The sequence below is a fragment of the Pyxicephalus adspersus genome, chromosome 1 (assembly GCF_032062135.1).
Source record: "Pyxicephalus adspersus chromosome 1, UCB_Pads_2.0, whole genome shotgun sequence".
In the NCBI taxonomy this organism is placed as follows: Eukaryota; Metazoa; Chordata; class Amphibia; order Anura; family Pyxicephalidae; genus Pyxicephalus; species Pyxicephalus adspersus.
In genome coordinates this window covers 11,310,436-11,327,125 of record NC_092858.1, presented here as the reverse complement: position 1 = coordinate 11,327,125, position 16,690 = coordinate 11,310,436, and the positions used below count along the sequence as shown (strand labels likewise).

Below are 16,690 nucleotides of genomic sequence, written 5' to 3'. Positions count from 1 at the left end.
AAAATGAGCAGCAAATGTAAAAATAAAAAGACTTTTTGCTAAAATACTTATTAATACTTTTTAATCTGAAGCAGTCACTCACAGAACTTTTGTCTGCAAATAGATGTCCTCAGTCTTTTAAGTTGAATGACCGAAGGTGTCAAGGGCTCAACATGACAATGGAAGTGGCTTCCTGATTAAGGTAATGTGATATATATATATATATGTGTATGAATAAAGTACTGAACCGCAAGGGAGGCTGTGCAGGTGTTTTTATCCTATACAGTTTACATAGACTTTAGCTTTAGTCTAACCCAACCATTTTTTTTCTTTTTTGGATACAAAACAGAAGAGGATTAGAATACATCAGGTTTTATTGCCCCATGTGCTTATTAAGGATATTCTCACTTCCTTTCAGGAAGGGGATTAATGGAAAATATTTCCAAAAGGAGAATGACAAAAACACATTTGTAGTACATTGTGGGAGGGTTAGAAGTTCTGGCAATCTTTTTCTTGCTGTCTGCTTTTCCCTGTTTTTATTTATGGGTATGGAAGGGACAGGAATTAAGGGAAAACCTCCCGAAAGGAGTTACAAGCAAATGACAGAAAGTGTAACCCTTATGCATTATCTCTACAACAAAAAAAAAATAAGATTTATTAAGCAAAGGTGCAAAAAAAAAATCCAGTTCAGCTTTACTTTACTTCGAGGTTGTCTGTCTCCAGTTTGCAGAAGTTTTTACACATTTTTAAGTTATCACAGCTTTTTTATATATACACACAAGATATATATATATGATTAAAACTACACCATTTGAGAAAGGTAAGAAAAGCCCTTTCCCCAAAATTATTGCTGTGCCAGTTAGCTTTGGGACTCGGCAACAAGATCGTCTTCAATAATCCGAGGTGAAGAAGTCATTTCATTGTAGGGATTTCTTCTAATAAAACTAAAGTTTGTAGATTTTACAGCAGTGTGGAGAATAACATGGCCGAGAAGAAAGGTCAGGCCCCCTGCATTCCCTATGCCCCAGCTTTAGCCTGCCAGTCAAAAAGTCTGCAAAGCAACAACAGATCAGAGTCCCCGGTTGTCCTAGGTCTTTGTCCCTTTCCCCCTGGAGACTGAGACTGACTGTTTGGGAAATATGAAAAAGGAACTGTTTCACTGGGATCCAAGAGAGCTGAAGAACAGCTGTGTGAAATAAAGATTGGCAAGCCAAGCAAGTATACTATACAGAGAGGAGTCTTTGTTACTTGCCAATTTATTGCAATGCAATATACAAACTGTTTATTCATATCATATATAATAAAGAGCATCTATACTAAATGGAATTAAGTCAACTTTATTGGCAGTCAAAGCATTCCTGTGTTTTATTACCATTACTGCTCCTTATAGTGAATGTAATGAAACACTGCAAGCACAAACAAACAGCTCTGTTAAAGAGAACCTACCTATCGATCAGTGGTTAACAGATAAAACAAACACACAGTAACCTAGTAAGGGTTGATTTATGTGTGGCAATCATGGTTACCAGTATATAGTCACAGAAAAATGGAAACCTAGAGCAATTGGTAATGAAATCTAGATTTTTAGTAAATAATGACCAGATCCTTCTTTCTCCTACATCCCTATTGGTTTATGAGTACCCCTTCAATATGGAGGAAAGAATGGAGGATACCATTGCTGACTTTACATTCTGCAAATGTTTTGTTAAAGCAATGAGCCACTGAGAATGTGTGGTGATGGGATTTTATTTTTTTTTAAGTGGCAGTAAAATTTTAAACTAAAGCTGCGTACACACGGCAAATTTTTCTCGCCCGATAATCGGTATCGGCCAATTATCGGGCGAAAATCTGCCGTGTGTACAGTCGGTCGTCGTCCATCGTCCGACGACCGTCCTGGCGGATCCATGGACGATGGACGACGACCGATCCTAATGAAAGGGAAGGGGAGAGCGCGCAGCAGGGTGCCGCTCCGTCGCTCTCCCCCTCCCCTCTCCATAGAGCATGAACGGTGCTGTATGTACAGCATCGTTCATGCATCGTGCAGTCTTTTCTCGTTGGAAAGGATCGTGAAAGATCCTTTCCAACGAGAAAAATTGCAGGTGTGTATGCAGCTTTAGGCTGCATGCACACGTTAGACTTTTGTAGTTGGAAATTATCTTTCAAAATGCTTTCAAATGACCAAAGAGTGAAAGGTGCATGGACAAGTGCTGTACATATGGTAGCGTTCTGCTCTATGGAGAGGGGAGGCGGAGAATGAGTGAGCAACACCCCGCTTTCTCCCCTTCACTTGCATTACAGTGCATCTGCCGGGACAGATCCATGAAAGACGCCGCATGAGTGATGTACAGTACACACGCCAGATTCTCGTTCCATACTTGCCCTGAGGTGATTATTAGACAAGAATCATCTGATGTGTGTACGTTGCCTAATATCATAACCTGCAAGTAATTTTGTATTTATACTCATGTATAGAAATTTGTAAAATTGACATTTGACTAGCCAAAGACCATTCCAGTGACTCCTTTTGTTTTAAATAGGTTGGCCGACCAAAATATTTGCATTGTTAGAAGCAGCAGTAACACCTATTTTTTTTACCTGCAAAGCAAGAAGCAGTGTTCAAGTTTGTAATAAGGAAATATAGCTGCTCCTTTTAAAATATGAAAATACAGAACACAAAAATAAAATACCATTATGTACCATAAAAATTTTAATTCATTTTGGTTTATTAACAACTTGATCTATTTTACTTTAAAACAAATCAAAATTATTTGTGTTCCTTTTAACTAGCGGTTCTTCTAATAATATCTATTTACAAGTAACAAGTGGACTGGCAGGGATGAAAATTGCAGGAGTAACAGTGAACACTCCTGACATTCTATCAATGTTCAACAGGCTAATGGATATTAAATGAGTCAAGCAATTGTAGTACCTGCTGTCCCCAGGGCAGACCACCCACCCAATCAATCAAGAGGACTGAGCTTCAGAAGTGGTCAGTGTAGAAATAATGGAAGGTTTGTTACAATTCCTATGCAGGATCAATTGAAAAGGCTCATAAACATTTCCATTCTCCTGGCCGTACAATGGTGTCTTTGTGCACATATGGAATCCTAATGACCTGCATTGAGGTCCAGCGCACACTAAACGTATAGGGAGTAGCTTTCCATTGTGCCTGTGTCATACAAACAGTGGCTGAGGAATGGGACAAGTGTCTGCTGTCTCTGGTGATAATTCACGTGTTATGAATGCCTGCTCTGTGCAAGCAGACCCCTTCCTGAAAATATTAATGTTCATGGAGGTTTGCTTGTGGGCAGACTAATATTAATGTGTATTTTAGGGCTGGAAAAACAAGACGTGTGTGTGAACAGAGACCGGAGGAGAAGACAGGAGGGAGGGGTTCACCTTCAGAGGTCAACCGCTCAGGACATGAGACAATGCCAGTATTGCTAGCAAGCAGCCATTGTAAAATGTCTAAATTAAATTTGCTGAAACCCTGGTAGCACTCAGACCCTGAAGCACTTTCTTTTGCATATTTGCCTTTCGGCTTGGCATCGGCATAGCTACCATCTGTTCCACTTTAAAAAGCACCTCCAAGCAACAAGTGATAACAATCCACAAACTGCTAATGCTAACTAGGAAACTCTGAGAGGTCTATGAAGTCAGAAAATCTTGTTTTGCCCCAATCAGAAATTCTTGTAATCCTGCTCTTGTCGGATTAGGCAAAGCACTCCGTTTATTGGCAAAACAGTACCATACAGTGTATGCAAAGCCTAAATCTATATTCTGTATGTTGGGCATCACTCTTTTTTAATATTGTACTTTATTAATAAAGCGCCAATATTTTATATTAGGGTTATAATAGGGTTTGAAAAAGGCAGACAGATACCAATAATGTATCTGGAGGAGGAGACGACCCTGCCCACAGAAGCTTACAATGTAAACGGTGGGGGGAAAATAGTACACGAAAGGAGGGGGCGTACAGAATGGTTATGGTAAGTAGTGAGGGTTTATTGGAGAAAAGAAAATGGGTAGGTGAGTTTGAAAAAATGGGATTTAAGCGCTCTTTTAAATGTGCGGAAAGTAGGAGAACAACTCAAAGGATGGAGAGAGTTCCAGAGACTGAGGGCAGCCCTAGAAAAGTCTTGAAGCCATGCATGTGACGAGGATATGAGTGAGGAAGTCATTGGTAGATCATTGGAGAAGCACAGAGAGCAGTTAGGGAAGTATTTTTTTATCAGGTCAGAAATGTCGGTAAACTGTGGAAAGATTTAAAGTCTTTACATAAGCGGTTTTTTTTTTTTTTTTTTAATTTGTTGTAAACTTTTTTTCCTGGGGAATTTTACCGGTAACATCACTTCCTGTTGCAGACTGTCAGAGCTAAGATGCTGCCACTGTCATTCTGGTTGTATCGGTAAGTTGGTCACTGAGCACCTATAGGGTCTGTGTATGCTTCCTGCAAACCTGGATAGGCAGCCTAATGGCCAAGAAAACAAGTTTGCATTGCATGCATACAGCTGCCAATTGCAAAACACTAGCTAGAGTTTTTAGCCCGGAAATGGGATATGCTGATGTAGAAGGAGCTTTGCTTTGGTGTTTGTTTAGGAAATCTGTATACAGTAAGACATGATATTAAACATATTTAAAACACATATAGGGTTTACATACACTGATGCTAAACCCCAGGGAAACACAGCTAAATAGACAGATGAAATACAAAATGAAGGAGAGTTTAAGATTACACAGAAGCAGTCAGAGAAATGTAATAAACAATGTGTATAACTGAAATGGCGATCTCATAACCCCTACAATGTTTTAAAAAATCCTTTCTGGACAAAAAACCCCAGCCCTAAGTATACATAAAGCCAAAAATATTTTTTTACTGTAGGTTTGGGTAGTGTTCGGATGAGTTTTAACTTCCAAAAAAAGTTTTAAATTGGTGTCCTGATTGTGGTGATTAAACCTCTCTGTCCTGGTTACTATCATACCTGAGACAAAAAGTGATAGGAAACCTAAAATTTAAGCATAGGAAAAAAGAGTAAATATTCCAATGGTTTTACTTGTTTTATTGACAACTTTGTTAAATAGTAAACTTTTTATATCAGTCTGTAGTTCAGTTTTGAAAGGGTTTAGAGCCAGGCTATGATGAAGTTATGCATTTTTGTTATAATACAAAGTAATATGATGTATAGGAAACAGAAATAGTTAGTCACAGGTGTTCAGGTATTTGGCCAGCTCAGACTGGGTTGAGTAAACCTAGAAGAGACATTTTACCTCTCAGAGACTGGAACGACTATGCAGTGTAGCATAACAGCAAGAGACTTGCTGTTATGCAGTGTAGCATAACAGCAAGTACCGAATGTTTCCCCTAACTTCAGCCAAACTTCCTGTTCTAAAGTGATGGATGAGGTTTCCTGGGGCCGGCATGCCAAAACCAATTAGCCATGTCAAGCCACAAAACATGCCCGCCACAATCCCACTTCACTGTCGTATAAGTTACAGGGAAAGGCTCACGGCTTCCAGACTCAAATGAGCTCCAAGTTCTGTCATTTAAATGATTTATTACTTTTTTGCATGGGCCATGAACTAAAGGCTAACACTCTAATATGGCTGCATTGCTAGATTTCAACATTTAATGTCTGGTAAAATATACCTAATGCTCCCTAACATGGAATGAGATACTTGAATACAAGTCTATCAAACCAATGTTCTAATATTACAAAACAACCACATTTGATTTAATAAACATGATTAAATCCAAACTTTTTTCATTTTTGGAAGTAACTGGAGATATGCAGTACCTAATATCACTCAGGGACTCTATTGAGAGCTCTATGCGCTCAGTTCCCTTACTTCTGCTGTAGATGTTATGAGGTGGTCTCATCTGATAGATATCCAAAACCTGAAAAAGCCAGGGGCTGATGATTGAAAGAAAGGGAGGCTAGACCTGAACACGAAAAGGTTGAGAAAATGGAATAATGGTCCACAGGACCTGGTTTTATGTAACTCAGTAGTAAAAGGGATAGATATAGTGCAGAAGGAAAAAAGGAGTGAATAAAGTGTACATGTACTGTGGAAGCTGTGACCTAAAATTGAAATAGAGAATGAACTACCAGTAATGTCTTTGGTCTACCTGAAGGTGATCACTTTACTGAATTACCATGGCCTTAATTCACATGGTATATGGAGATGGTCATCTTCCTATAGACTGCTGCCCTGATGATTGGCAATATGTTGGCTGGAGAAGTAATGATCAAGAAGCAGAAGGAGAGATGGAAAAACCACAAAACTACTGCTTATATAAAGCAAAAGCAACAAGATCTATGTTCAGCAGGTCCTCAGGTACAACTTCCTCTCCAGCATGTAGAACAATGGGCAGTACAACACAGTGTCTTAGATCTCACACAGCAGACGTACAGCTATAAGGCTGCAGAACAGGAGTGGATAGGCCCAGGTGGTGCACAGCTAAATTCTATATTTAAAAAGGGATTGAATGCAAAAAATTGTGTATACTGCTTGTACATTTCTGAGTATATGCTATTAGAATATTATTTGGGAAAATTGATCCAGGGAGCTAATCAATTGCCTTTGAAGATTTTTACCTGTAGGAGTAGGTTGATATTATATACAGTGTATATGTGCAAATATATATATATATATATATATATATATTTTTTTTTTAATACACACATTCACACATAGGGCTTGATTTACTAAAGCTCTCCAAGGCTGGAGAGGATACACTTTTCTCATTGAACTTACGTGATCCAGCAAACATTTGCTGGATCACCCTGCTTTACTGATGAAAGTGTATTTTCTTCAGCCTTGAAGAGCTTCATTAAATCAGGTCTATAGAGAGAGAAAAGGTGTGTGTGATTTTGCTTTCCTCTACGTTAGGGGTTTGGAGTTTTGAGAATGCTAGGCTTCATTCTTCATTGTTTCATTTTATTGTTTCTGCCCTCTGCAAGTCCATACATTTCCACCTCTGAAATTCTGAGCTTCCTATAGTAAAATATACAGTAAGAGAGTAAAATATACGAACCAGTGAAGAGGAAGCACAGGGGGGCCCACTCTGAGCAATTTTTTTTCTTCCCACATTTTATTCAGCTGTCACCTCTATGATTGTGTAAACATGTGTCACTTATAGGTTGTATGACAATCAGAAGGCAAATGAGCGAGTTTTCCTCTATGTATTCACAGGAAGAGAACCCTTATGCCCTGATAAGAAACTTGTAAAGCAGGAAACAGATGCACATGGAGCAATGAAAGGGGCCTAGGTGTGACACTTGGACTCGGCTGTTCTAGACCGTTGGTGGTTGTTCTGAAAACAGGTTGTAAGCAAAAACAAAAAAAATGTACAGTTGGGTCATTTTCATGGTTATATTTCACCTCAGATGAACTGATTAAGGACATCTCACTGGGATGGATATAGTTTTGTTCAAGTTCATAAAAACTGCAATGAAAGCAATAAGGAAATATGTTGACTGGTGACCGGACACATTTCCTAATTCTTTTGGTTGTGTTTGCATTGCATTATAAACTTACTCCCTGCATTCCACCAATGGCCCCAAATAATAGTTATTATCCTTATATCATAGCTCCAAGTGCATCCCACGGAACATTTAATTAGGGATGGAAAAGGGATAAAGCAAATTTAAATTACTGCAAAATTGTCTTTCAATACTTGTTCCAGTGGCAAATCACCAGAAAAGCAAGGAATGGGAGACAGCAATAAAAGTCTAGGAGGGGATCCAAGCCTTCACCCAGTATGCCATAAATCTAAAACACAAAAACAATTGTTACTTTTATCTGTCAGCAGGTTGGTCTTTATTGCAGACATGAACAGGCTATGTCCCTTCTGCAATAACGCATACTTACCTTCCTGTTCACCATCTTATGGGCAGCTCAGTGTATGATGCTGGGTAATAAATACTGTGTAATAAATACTGTGTAATAATATGCCGGTATCCATAACTGAACAAACTCCCATACATCCTGGCACTGTCAATCAATATGGCCAAAGTTTAGCTATCTCAGAAAGAAGAGAAGGAAGATGTCGGGCATGCAACATAACTGGGACAGGTAAATGTATCTAAAAAAAAGTTTGATCAGGCAGGTATGTTTATTTTATGTTCATTTTATTGTTTCAGGTGTTTAACTGAAACCAAAAGATGAACTTCAAATCACAGCAATCAGCAGTTTTCAGAATGAACTTTAACAAAGTCTTTTATAAGTAAATTTAGCAATATTAGTAAAATAAATTAAAATGTTTTTGACCCTACTGTACTTAAGTAATGTCCAAATTGTGGCCTGCATTTGCTACATCAGACCCCATTGTTGCAGTTACCATCTGCTTCCTGGTCAAAGCTGGCATTGTGGTCCTGTGTATTGCACATATCATCAGGGTAACGTGACCAGACAGATGGCAGGGAATGCCAGGGGAAGGCACAGCACAAAGTGCCACCAGGCCAGGGGCTGTATAAGTGCCACTTTCAGTTAACACTAGACTGTAATTAGAGTATCTGTTTTTGAGAAATCTACCCGTCACAATGGAAACAGTTGCTGGAGAATTTACCTGCCAGGGAGATACCTACCTATCCGTAAAGCGTAACTAAAGTTCCCCTTCAATGTTCCCGTGATCAGGCAGGTCATTAGTGCAGAAAGGAACAAGCAATGTCTCTCCTGAAATAATCCCTCCTACCTGCCTGATTACTCCGGCAATCTCGGCTTCCCCTGCCTGTGCTGGGAATAAATGCGCTCCCGCGCACCTGCTTGGGAGTTTGTCATCCCAGCCCAGCTTATCAAAATGGCAGAAGATTGTCAACAGGAAGAGAAGCAAGAAGAATATGGCAGCTCCCTGCAAGAGAACAGGGACAGGTGAGTATTGTAAGGTTTAGTTCCCCTTTAAGGTATCTGTACCTGAAGCAATAGTTCCTACTGGAATACCTGTCTGTCACAAAGGTACCTGTTACTCAGGAAACTGCTAATCACTGGATATTTGTATAATATTGAAATCTATCTGTCGTTGGTAATATCTGCATGTGAGCAAAGGGCTGATATGAATACTGTGCTTCCATCACTTTTATCATAAATATTATTGAAAGGCAGTGTTTTCATGGAAAACTAGAAAAAAAGAGATACAGAATTCTAAGTTCAAGAACTTATGGGAAAAATCTTTGTGTTGTTGTATTTATCCAACAAAACTTTACATGAGCATGATGAATGACAAGTGTCAGCCTTAAGAAAATATGGGTGATGCACAAAAGTAACAGTCACTCTATTGTTTATATTTGTATGTCACCTATTGAAACTTGCTGCTGGTATGACAGTAAAAATAGCAAACATTCTCACATTTCTATCCTATTACTTTGGCGTTAACCTCTGTTTGGGGTTTGGATATTGTCACCTAGCAAGGTGAAAGGAAGAGGAGTCATTTAGGTAAGAATTACTTTCTCTTATCAATACAAGACACTTCCGGACACTTTTATTTATTTGTTCCTTATTGCAGTATACCGATGAAGTGCAATTTGACCCAAGCAAAAAGCTGCAAAATAATTTTAGTTTCCAAGACAAAACAAAGAATTTTTACTATTTTAGTTCACTGTTTGAACAAATAACCTCATGATGACAGCTGTATCTGAATGCGTCTCTTACATTTGTGTGTTCGTGAATCTTGCATGGGTCAAATTACAAAAGACCACCTAGATAGATGGGCAGAACGGTGGCTCAGAAGAAAGTGCTCTGGCCTTTGCAGCGCTGGGTCCCAGATTCGAATCTCGGCCAGGACACTATCTGCATGGAGTTTGCAGGTTCTGCCCATGTTTATGTGGGTTTCCTCTGAGTCCCCTGGTTTCCTCCAACATCCGAAAAACATGCAAATAGGATATTTGGATTCCCCCAAAAAATTGACCTTGGACTGTATTAAAGACATATGACTATGGTAGGGACATTAGATTGTGAGTCCATGTGAGGGACAGTTACTGACATGACTATGGACTTTGTACAGCGCTGCATAATATGATGGCGCTATATAAATACTGTGTATTAATATTAATAATAATAGATAGCAGTGAAACATCATTCTGTTATGTTACTGAATGATCATAGCATTACCTTTAGATGAAGCAAAATACTTCACATTAAGACACCTAAACATTATTCCAACTGTGAAGCATGGTAGAGGTCCATTACGGTTAAGGTCTCCTGTGCTGCCTGAACACCTTGCATTATTTGAGTGACATAATGACTGCATTTCTGTGCTTTATCCAGCCTGAGCAGCATTGCCACGTAGTTGTGCATTCTCCTTGACAATTGTCGGTGTTTATGCTTCGTAATCACAACACATTAAGTACTTTTTTTTTTACAAAAACTGTGGTAAGGGTGTTTTATTTACTTTACTGATGCTTTTAGGCAAAGTTCTAATATCCGTATAAAACAAATGCGAAAGTATGATTTGCAGCAGTCAAGCAAAACATTCAAAATGAATAAACAACCTGCTCTCATAAAATGTTATTACTTATGAATAATTCTTACACAGCATTTAAAAAAAAAAACTATTTTTCTGGATAAAACCTCTTGTTGTGTAATGTTTGATCACTTTTTACTGATTAGGTATTTGTTTGGATTGACGTCTACACTCTCAGACAGGTATGGGTTACATTTTCTCTTGTTGTCTTCCTTTACCCATCTCCTTTCTTCTCTTTCCTGTTCCTCCCTACACTTCAACCGCACATTTGTAAATCTATACTAAAATTGTTTTTGTTATTAAAATTTTTGTGATGTACAATTTTCTTTATTTTCTTTTCTTCCAAAAAACCTTAAGGCTGGGTCTACATGGACGTTTTTTAAAAAAGCATGTAAACGTTCCTATTGCATTTATATGCATTTTTATGGAATTTTATTAGCGTTTTAAAGCTTGCGTTTAAAATGCTGGAAAACGCCTATGCCGAGTTTTTCACATTTTACCAAGTTCTTACCTAATTTGCATATTAAGTGCTCAAGAAACTGTCCTATTGAAATCAATGAAAGCATTTACCTGTGTTTTTCAGCATTACCTAGCGTTTTAATTTTTTAAACATTGCAAGCAACATTTAAGATAAATGTAATAAACATGCCTCAAGGAAACGTAGATTAACCCATTGTAATACATGAGGATTTCAAACAAGAGCTTTAAAAGTCTCAGGTAAACGCTGGGGAAACAGTCCGTTTAGACTAAGCCTAATAAAGACCAAATGAAGAATAAAATAAACACATACATGAATACATAAAATAAATAAGACTAAAAAACATACATAGTAAGCATGTGGTTACTGTATATTATATATTTTCAGTGATTTATGTGAAAAACTAAACAATAGGAGTTTTAAAAATATTTTAGTTTTTAAATTAGATTAAGTTTGAAATATTGTGTAGGAATAAATTATATTTACACATCAAGGTAGATGCCCCAGCTTTTCTTGTCACAAGCTTTGTGGGCAAGTAGTTTATGCTCAGTGGTTTATGTTTAGATTTACAGGCATGTAACTGAACAAATGCTTGCATGGATCACCCAGGTTCACTGATGAAAGTGTATCTTCTCCAGCCTTGGAGAGCTTTAATAAATCAGGGCAAATCTTTCTGACAAATTGATGCCAAGTGTGACATGGCAGTTGATCCAGGCTTTCCCCTTTTAATTGTAGTATCTTATTCCACTTTTCCAATAACAAATACCTATCCACGTTTTTTCAGACCATTGTAAAATCTGATTGAAAGTAACCACAATACTAGTCGGTATAATATGAAGGCTTTAGGTTGCAGTTAAAACATGGAGCACTCCACGTAGCTAGATAAAACAGTGAAGTCTATTTCTAATTTATAAGTAAGGTTTACACTTTAAGGACATACTTAGTAAGCATTTCAGCAATACTTCTTACCTGGTTGGCCATGTATATGGTCAGAAGGCCTCTCCTGAAAAACAAAAACAACACAGTAAAAAAAATGAGCTTTATATTGATAGTAGCATATGCTGATTTCAGAAAATGTCACGAAATTAGGTCTTTCACATGTGCAAAAATAAAAACTATGTTTACCCAGAATTGTAATATCTCTATCCCTGTTTACCATGGGTATCAACATACATAACTTTGTAAAACATAAGGCAAACAGATATCCTGATTTGTTTATTGTTATAAACAAAGGCGGATCGAAACTCATGTATGTTCGAGTTATATGAGTGCAGTTGTTACAAGTTTGAAGGTAGTAGGGTGTACGGAACTGTTTTGTAGATGGTCACTGACCTGCACACAATAGATCAGTGTTTCTCAACCAAGGTTCCCTGAAAGCTTAGGGCCCCTCCGGAGGCTGATGGGGGTTCCTTGAGCAATAAGCAGTTTGGAGCTCTCAGGTCAGTATAAGTGACACAAATTATCTTTTTGCCTGTCTGTAAGGGCGACATTCTTCCCAATGGTCAGCAATGTAAGGGTCATTCTTCCAACTGACCATCACACTAATATACTGTGGATATAGTAATTATAGAAGGGGTTCTCTAAAATCTGAACGTTATTTCCAGGGGTCAAAGGCTGAGAAACACTGCAGTAAATCATCAGGATGTTCCATAAAACAACTTTCTATCTTAGGCCTACTGCTACCCATTTAAAAATGCCAATAGCCATAAGCAAAAAGCCTGACAAAAATAACGCTCTCAGGGCTGCTAATAAAGGAATAGTTTTGGAATCAGCGCAGACAAGGTTAAGCATGGCCATTGTGACTTATCATTGAGAAAGTGAGAATAATAAGGGTTATGTGAAATCTGGGTCTAGGGTTCCTAATTTTTTTTGTTCCCATTACGCTTTGTTTCCACGCAGATATTTCAGCAGTAACACAGACTTGGCTGTTCAGGAGGATACAGCTGCAAGTCAGAGGCCAACACAGAGGAAAAGGTAGATGAGAACATGTTCCTCTTATTTTTTTTTTTTACCTAGCCACACAAAAGACAGAAAGAACAAGCAAAGTGCACGGAATATGAAAAACAAACCAAAGAAGTTCAGTCTGATGCATAGAAATATAAAAAATAGACTCAGGCTTATAATAAAAAATAAATACTAATAGTTACAATAAGAGCTTTGCTTTTTTATTATAATTTTTGCAATGACAGCACAGCCAGCACAACATCTAAAACACCAAAACATTTTGTATCCCAAACCCTGAACTGTGTCATGCAGATTGACAGCTCAATGATAAAGAGGAGGAGAACAAAACAAAAATTTGTGTTTGTGTACTTTGTCCAGTAAAGAATAAGAATAAGAGTTATCTTTATAGTTGAATTATTTTTAGTTTTTAAACTAATCATGTCTTAATACAATATGTATGGGTATTGTATATTTATACAATTTTTGGTTCGTTTTTGTGTATCTCTATCGTTTACTAATCCAACAGGAAGCAACTTTATTGTTTATTGCAGCTTTCTGCTTTAACTTACCTTTACTTCTCTCGCTCTTTGAGCAAGGTGACCATCCCTGATACATGTCCTGTAGTGCAGGGGTCTCCAACCCCCAGGCGTCAGACAGGTGGGCCCCGCGAGAGCACAGAGACCAGCAGTGGTCTGAGGGTCTGGCCGATGCACCTACCCTAGCAGCGGAGTCAGGAGAAGGTCCCCGCCAGAGATGCGGACCATGTCTCCGGTACTGTTGGCAGGCTCAGGGGGGTGGGTGGGTTCTGTCTCTTGTGTCTCCCCATCACAGGTCTGAGCCTGGAATGGGTCAGTGGGTTCTGGCATCATGACGTCACTCTGGGGGAAGTTTATTCCCCACTGAGTGATACACGGCTCCCTGCACGGTTCGGAGTCCGTAAATTTAGTGGTCCGTGACGTCCAAAAGGTTAGGGACCACTGCTGTCATCCACCTACGTAGGCTCAACAAAACATTAGCATATCAATAGCCATTATTAGTATTAATTGTATTATTATTAAAAAGTACTTTATACAGCACCAACATATTACACAAATGTACAATAAATACGGGTTGCAAATGACAGAGATATACAGACAGTGACACAGGAGGAGGAAATGATTTAAAACAGATCAATTCTATCCCATAATGCATAGTACGAAATTGCATTAAACAAGGAAGTTCAAGGCAAGCCCCACTTTGCACTAATACTACTGGCACTATTGTGCGGTTTAAATGGGGCCACACAAATTCTGGAAAACACCAGCAACCAACTTTAGGAGCACCAGCAAAGTGTTTGGAGCAGGAATCTTTTTCTTGTCTGCAAAATATTTAGCTCCAAAAATATTATTTGGAAATGTTGGGGAGTGACCTACACATAAAAAAAGAAAGTGTATGCAAACACAGATCATCCTCTCCCTTTCTTTCCATCTGCTAAATATACTAATTCAAGTGTTTTGGTATTTATTTGGCAAATGCAAACAAAAAAAACCTGATAACATTACATGAGCTCTGCCTGTGCAGGAGAAATACCATATTTTTTGGACCATAAGACACACTTTTTTTCCCCCAGAAATGGGGGGGAAAAGTCCCTGCGTCTTATGGTCCAAATGTAGCCTAAACATATGTTTCTTACTTGTCTCTCCTCTGTTCCTCTGTGCCCAGAGCGATGAGCGGTGAGCACGGGTCTGGACCGCGGCCGCCTCACAGCTTGCCCGGGCCGTCTCTCCACAGTCCATTCCTCTCCCTCTGTGCCCGGAGCAGTGAGCTTGAGCACGGGTATGGACCGCGCCAGGCAGCGCTGCACTAGCCTGCCCAGTCATAGTAAGCCCCGCCTCAGCTCCTCCCCAGCTGCTGTCCCGTCCCCCCTGTATAGCTCCTCCCCCTCCGCCTTTTATTTACCCTGTTCTCCTGTCCAGCGCGGCCAGAGTGACTGTGACTCCTGTCACTCTTGTATCTTGCTCCCGGCGTCCTCCCACTCTCAGCATGATTAGCTGATAAAGTCATGCTGGGAGCAGGAATGCTGGGAGAATTCTCCCAACATGACTTTGTCAGCCAATCATGCTGAGAGTGTTCCCTGAATAGCGTGCTGAACCTCACTGAAGATCACTCTTCACCAGGATCTTCAGTGAGGTACAGCACACATAGTAAAATCACATATACACAACACAAACACAGTGAAAGCACACACATACACAACACAAACTATTTTATTACTGAAGTCTCTCGTTATTGTGTTTTACAGTAATTTTGTCTTTTGCTGACTTTATTGGTTAATAATAGTTCTAAATGCTGCTGTTTACTTTACAGGGTTTATTACATGTGTTTATGACTGTGCTGTTGGTTTTTAATGCACATAAAATATTTTAGGACACTATTTGTTTCAGAATCTTTTTTTTCTTCATTTCCCTTCTCTAAAAACTGGTGCGTCTTATGGTCCGAAAAATACGGTAGTTGTGAACATAAGAAGGTGATACAGAGATGAGAAAGGGATAACAGGAGGTTGTATGTAATCCATCATAAATAAAGTAGCAAGGCTTATAAATTCAAAGCTGTGTTGTCAGAGAGGAGGTTGGAGGACCTTATTCTTTTCTTCACCCTTCACAGTTTTTGGAAGGAGGAAAACATGAACACAGAGTCTTCTGCCAGCAGGCTCGCACCCCGCAGCCCTGTTTTCTTTTCTATGGATGGTCTGTGCTCCACTGGATAGCTGGTGGTCTAGAGTACAAATAATCCATAAGAAAGGACTGGGCTCAGGACCCAGCCAGAATGTTTTTCCTGCAAAGGCCATGTAGTGTTGAGCAGAACCGCACAGTGAAGAACTTGGGGGCAGGGATAAGTATTCCAAGCTATGTACACATGTCAGATAATCTTCACCTGGGACAAGCATGGTCGTTCCTCTCGGGCAACTCTTATCTACAATGCGTACAACGGTACCCTGACGTTGTTTACCGATATGCCCACTCATCTTCCCTTCTCATATTAGTGTGTATCATCTGTCATCTTGTCATTTATCATTGACAAATTTTCTGACATCCATCGGATGCCTGTATGGGGCTTTAGTGTGTAGGCCACAGTGGGTGGGTAAGGGTATATTTAAATTATATCTTTACTAAAAGCAAAATCTGTTTATCAGTACACATGCCAACAAGATAATTTCCCTCTAGGCTACGTTCATGCATCAGATAATTCTCTGATGATGAATCTGGCGTGTGTACAGCTCTCGTCGTTCATTGATCCATCCTGGCAGATCCATGAACGATAAACGACAAATAATCATAATGAAAGTGAAGGGGAGGGAGTGCAGCAAGGTGCCACTTTGCCGTCCTCCCCTTCCCCTCTCCATAGAGCAGAATGGCTCTGTATGTACAGCGCTCGTTCATGCATCGTGCGGTCTTTTGTCGTTTGAAAAGGATCGTGAAAGATCCTTTTCAACAACAATTATTGCATGTGTGTAAGCAGCCTAACATAGTTTACAGATCACTTCCTAGTCACTTCCTCTTATCAATGCCTCCCTGTGTACAGGAGGATTAAGGGAGAAGTCTGGCACATGCTTGCGTAAATTAGCTTTTATTTGAATATGGTCTACAAAGAAAAACATGCCGACTGTAAACAGATGTTATTAAAACGCAGAGCCCGGTCTATTCTATAGATTGTAAGCGGTACGACTATACAAGCCGCAAAAATATGCTTGCAATCCAGATCGGAGATGCTTTGTCTAAACGGGTTAGAACTGAAGCCCTTGTAAAAACATTGTCACTGCGTAAATCCCATGATGTCTGCTGTTTTTCTCG

General features: G+C 39.2%; 1 protein-coding gene across 1 annotated transcript in view; it reads right to left on the bottom strand.

Annotated features, from left to right (window-relative positions):
* Positions 1–16,690, bottom strand: part of TMEM135 (transmembrane protein 135) — a 211,552-nt gene that overhangs the window by 128,595 nt on the left and 66,267 nt on the right. The window contains exon 4 of the mRNA XM_072402388.1: positions 11,886–11,919. Within this exon, the coding sequence (XP_072258489.1) occupies positions 11,886–11,919 (34 nt within the window). The remainder of the gene's footprint in view (positions 1–11,885; positions 11,920–16,690) is intronic.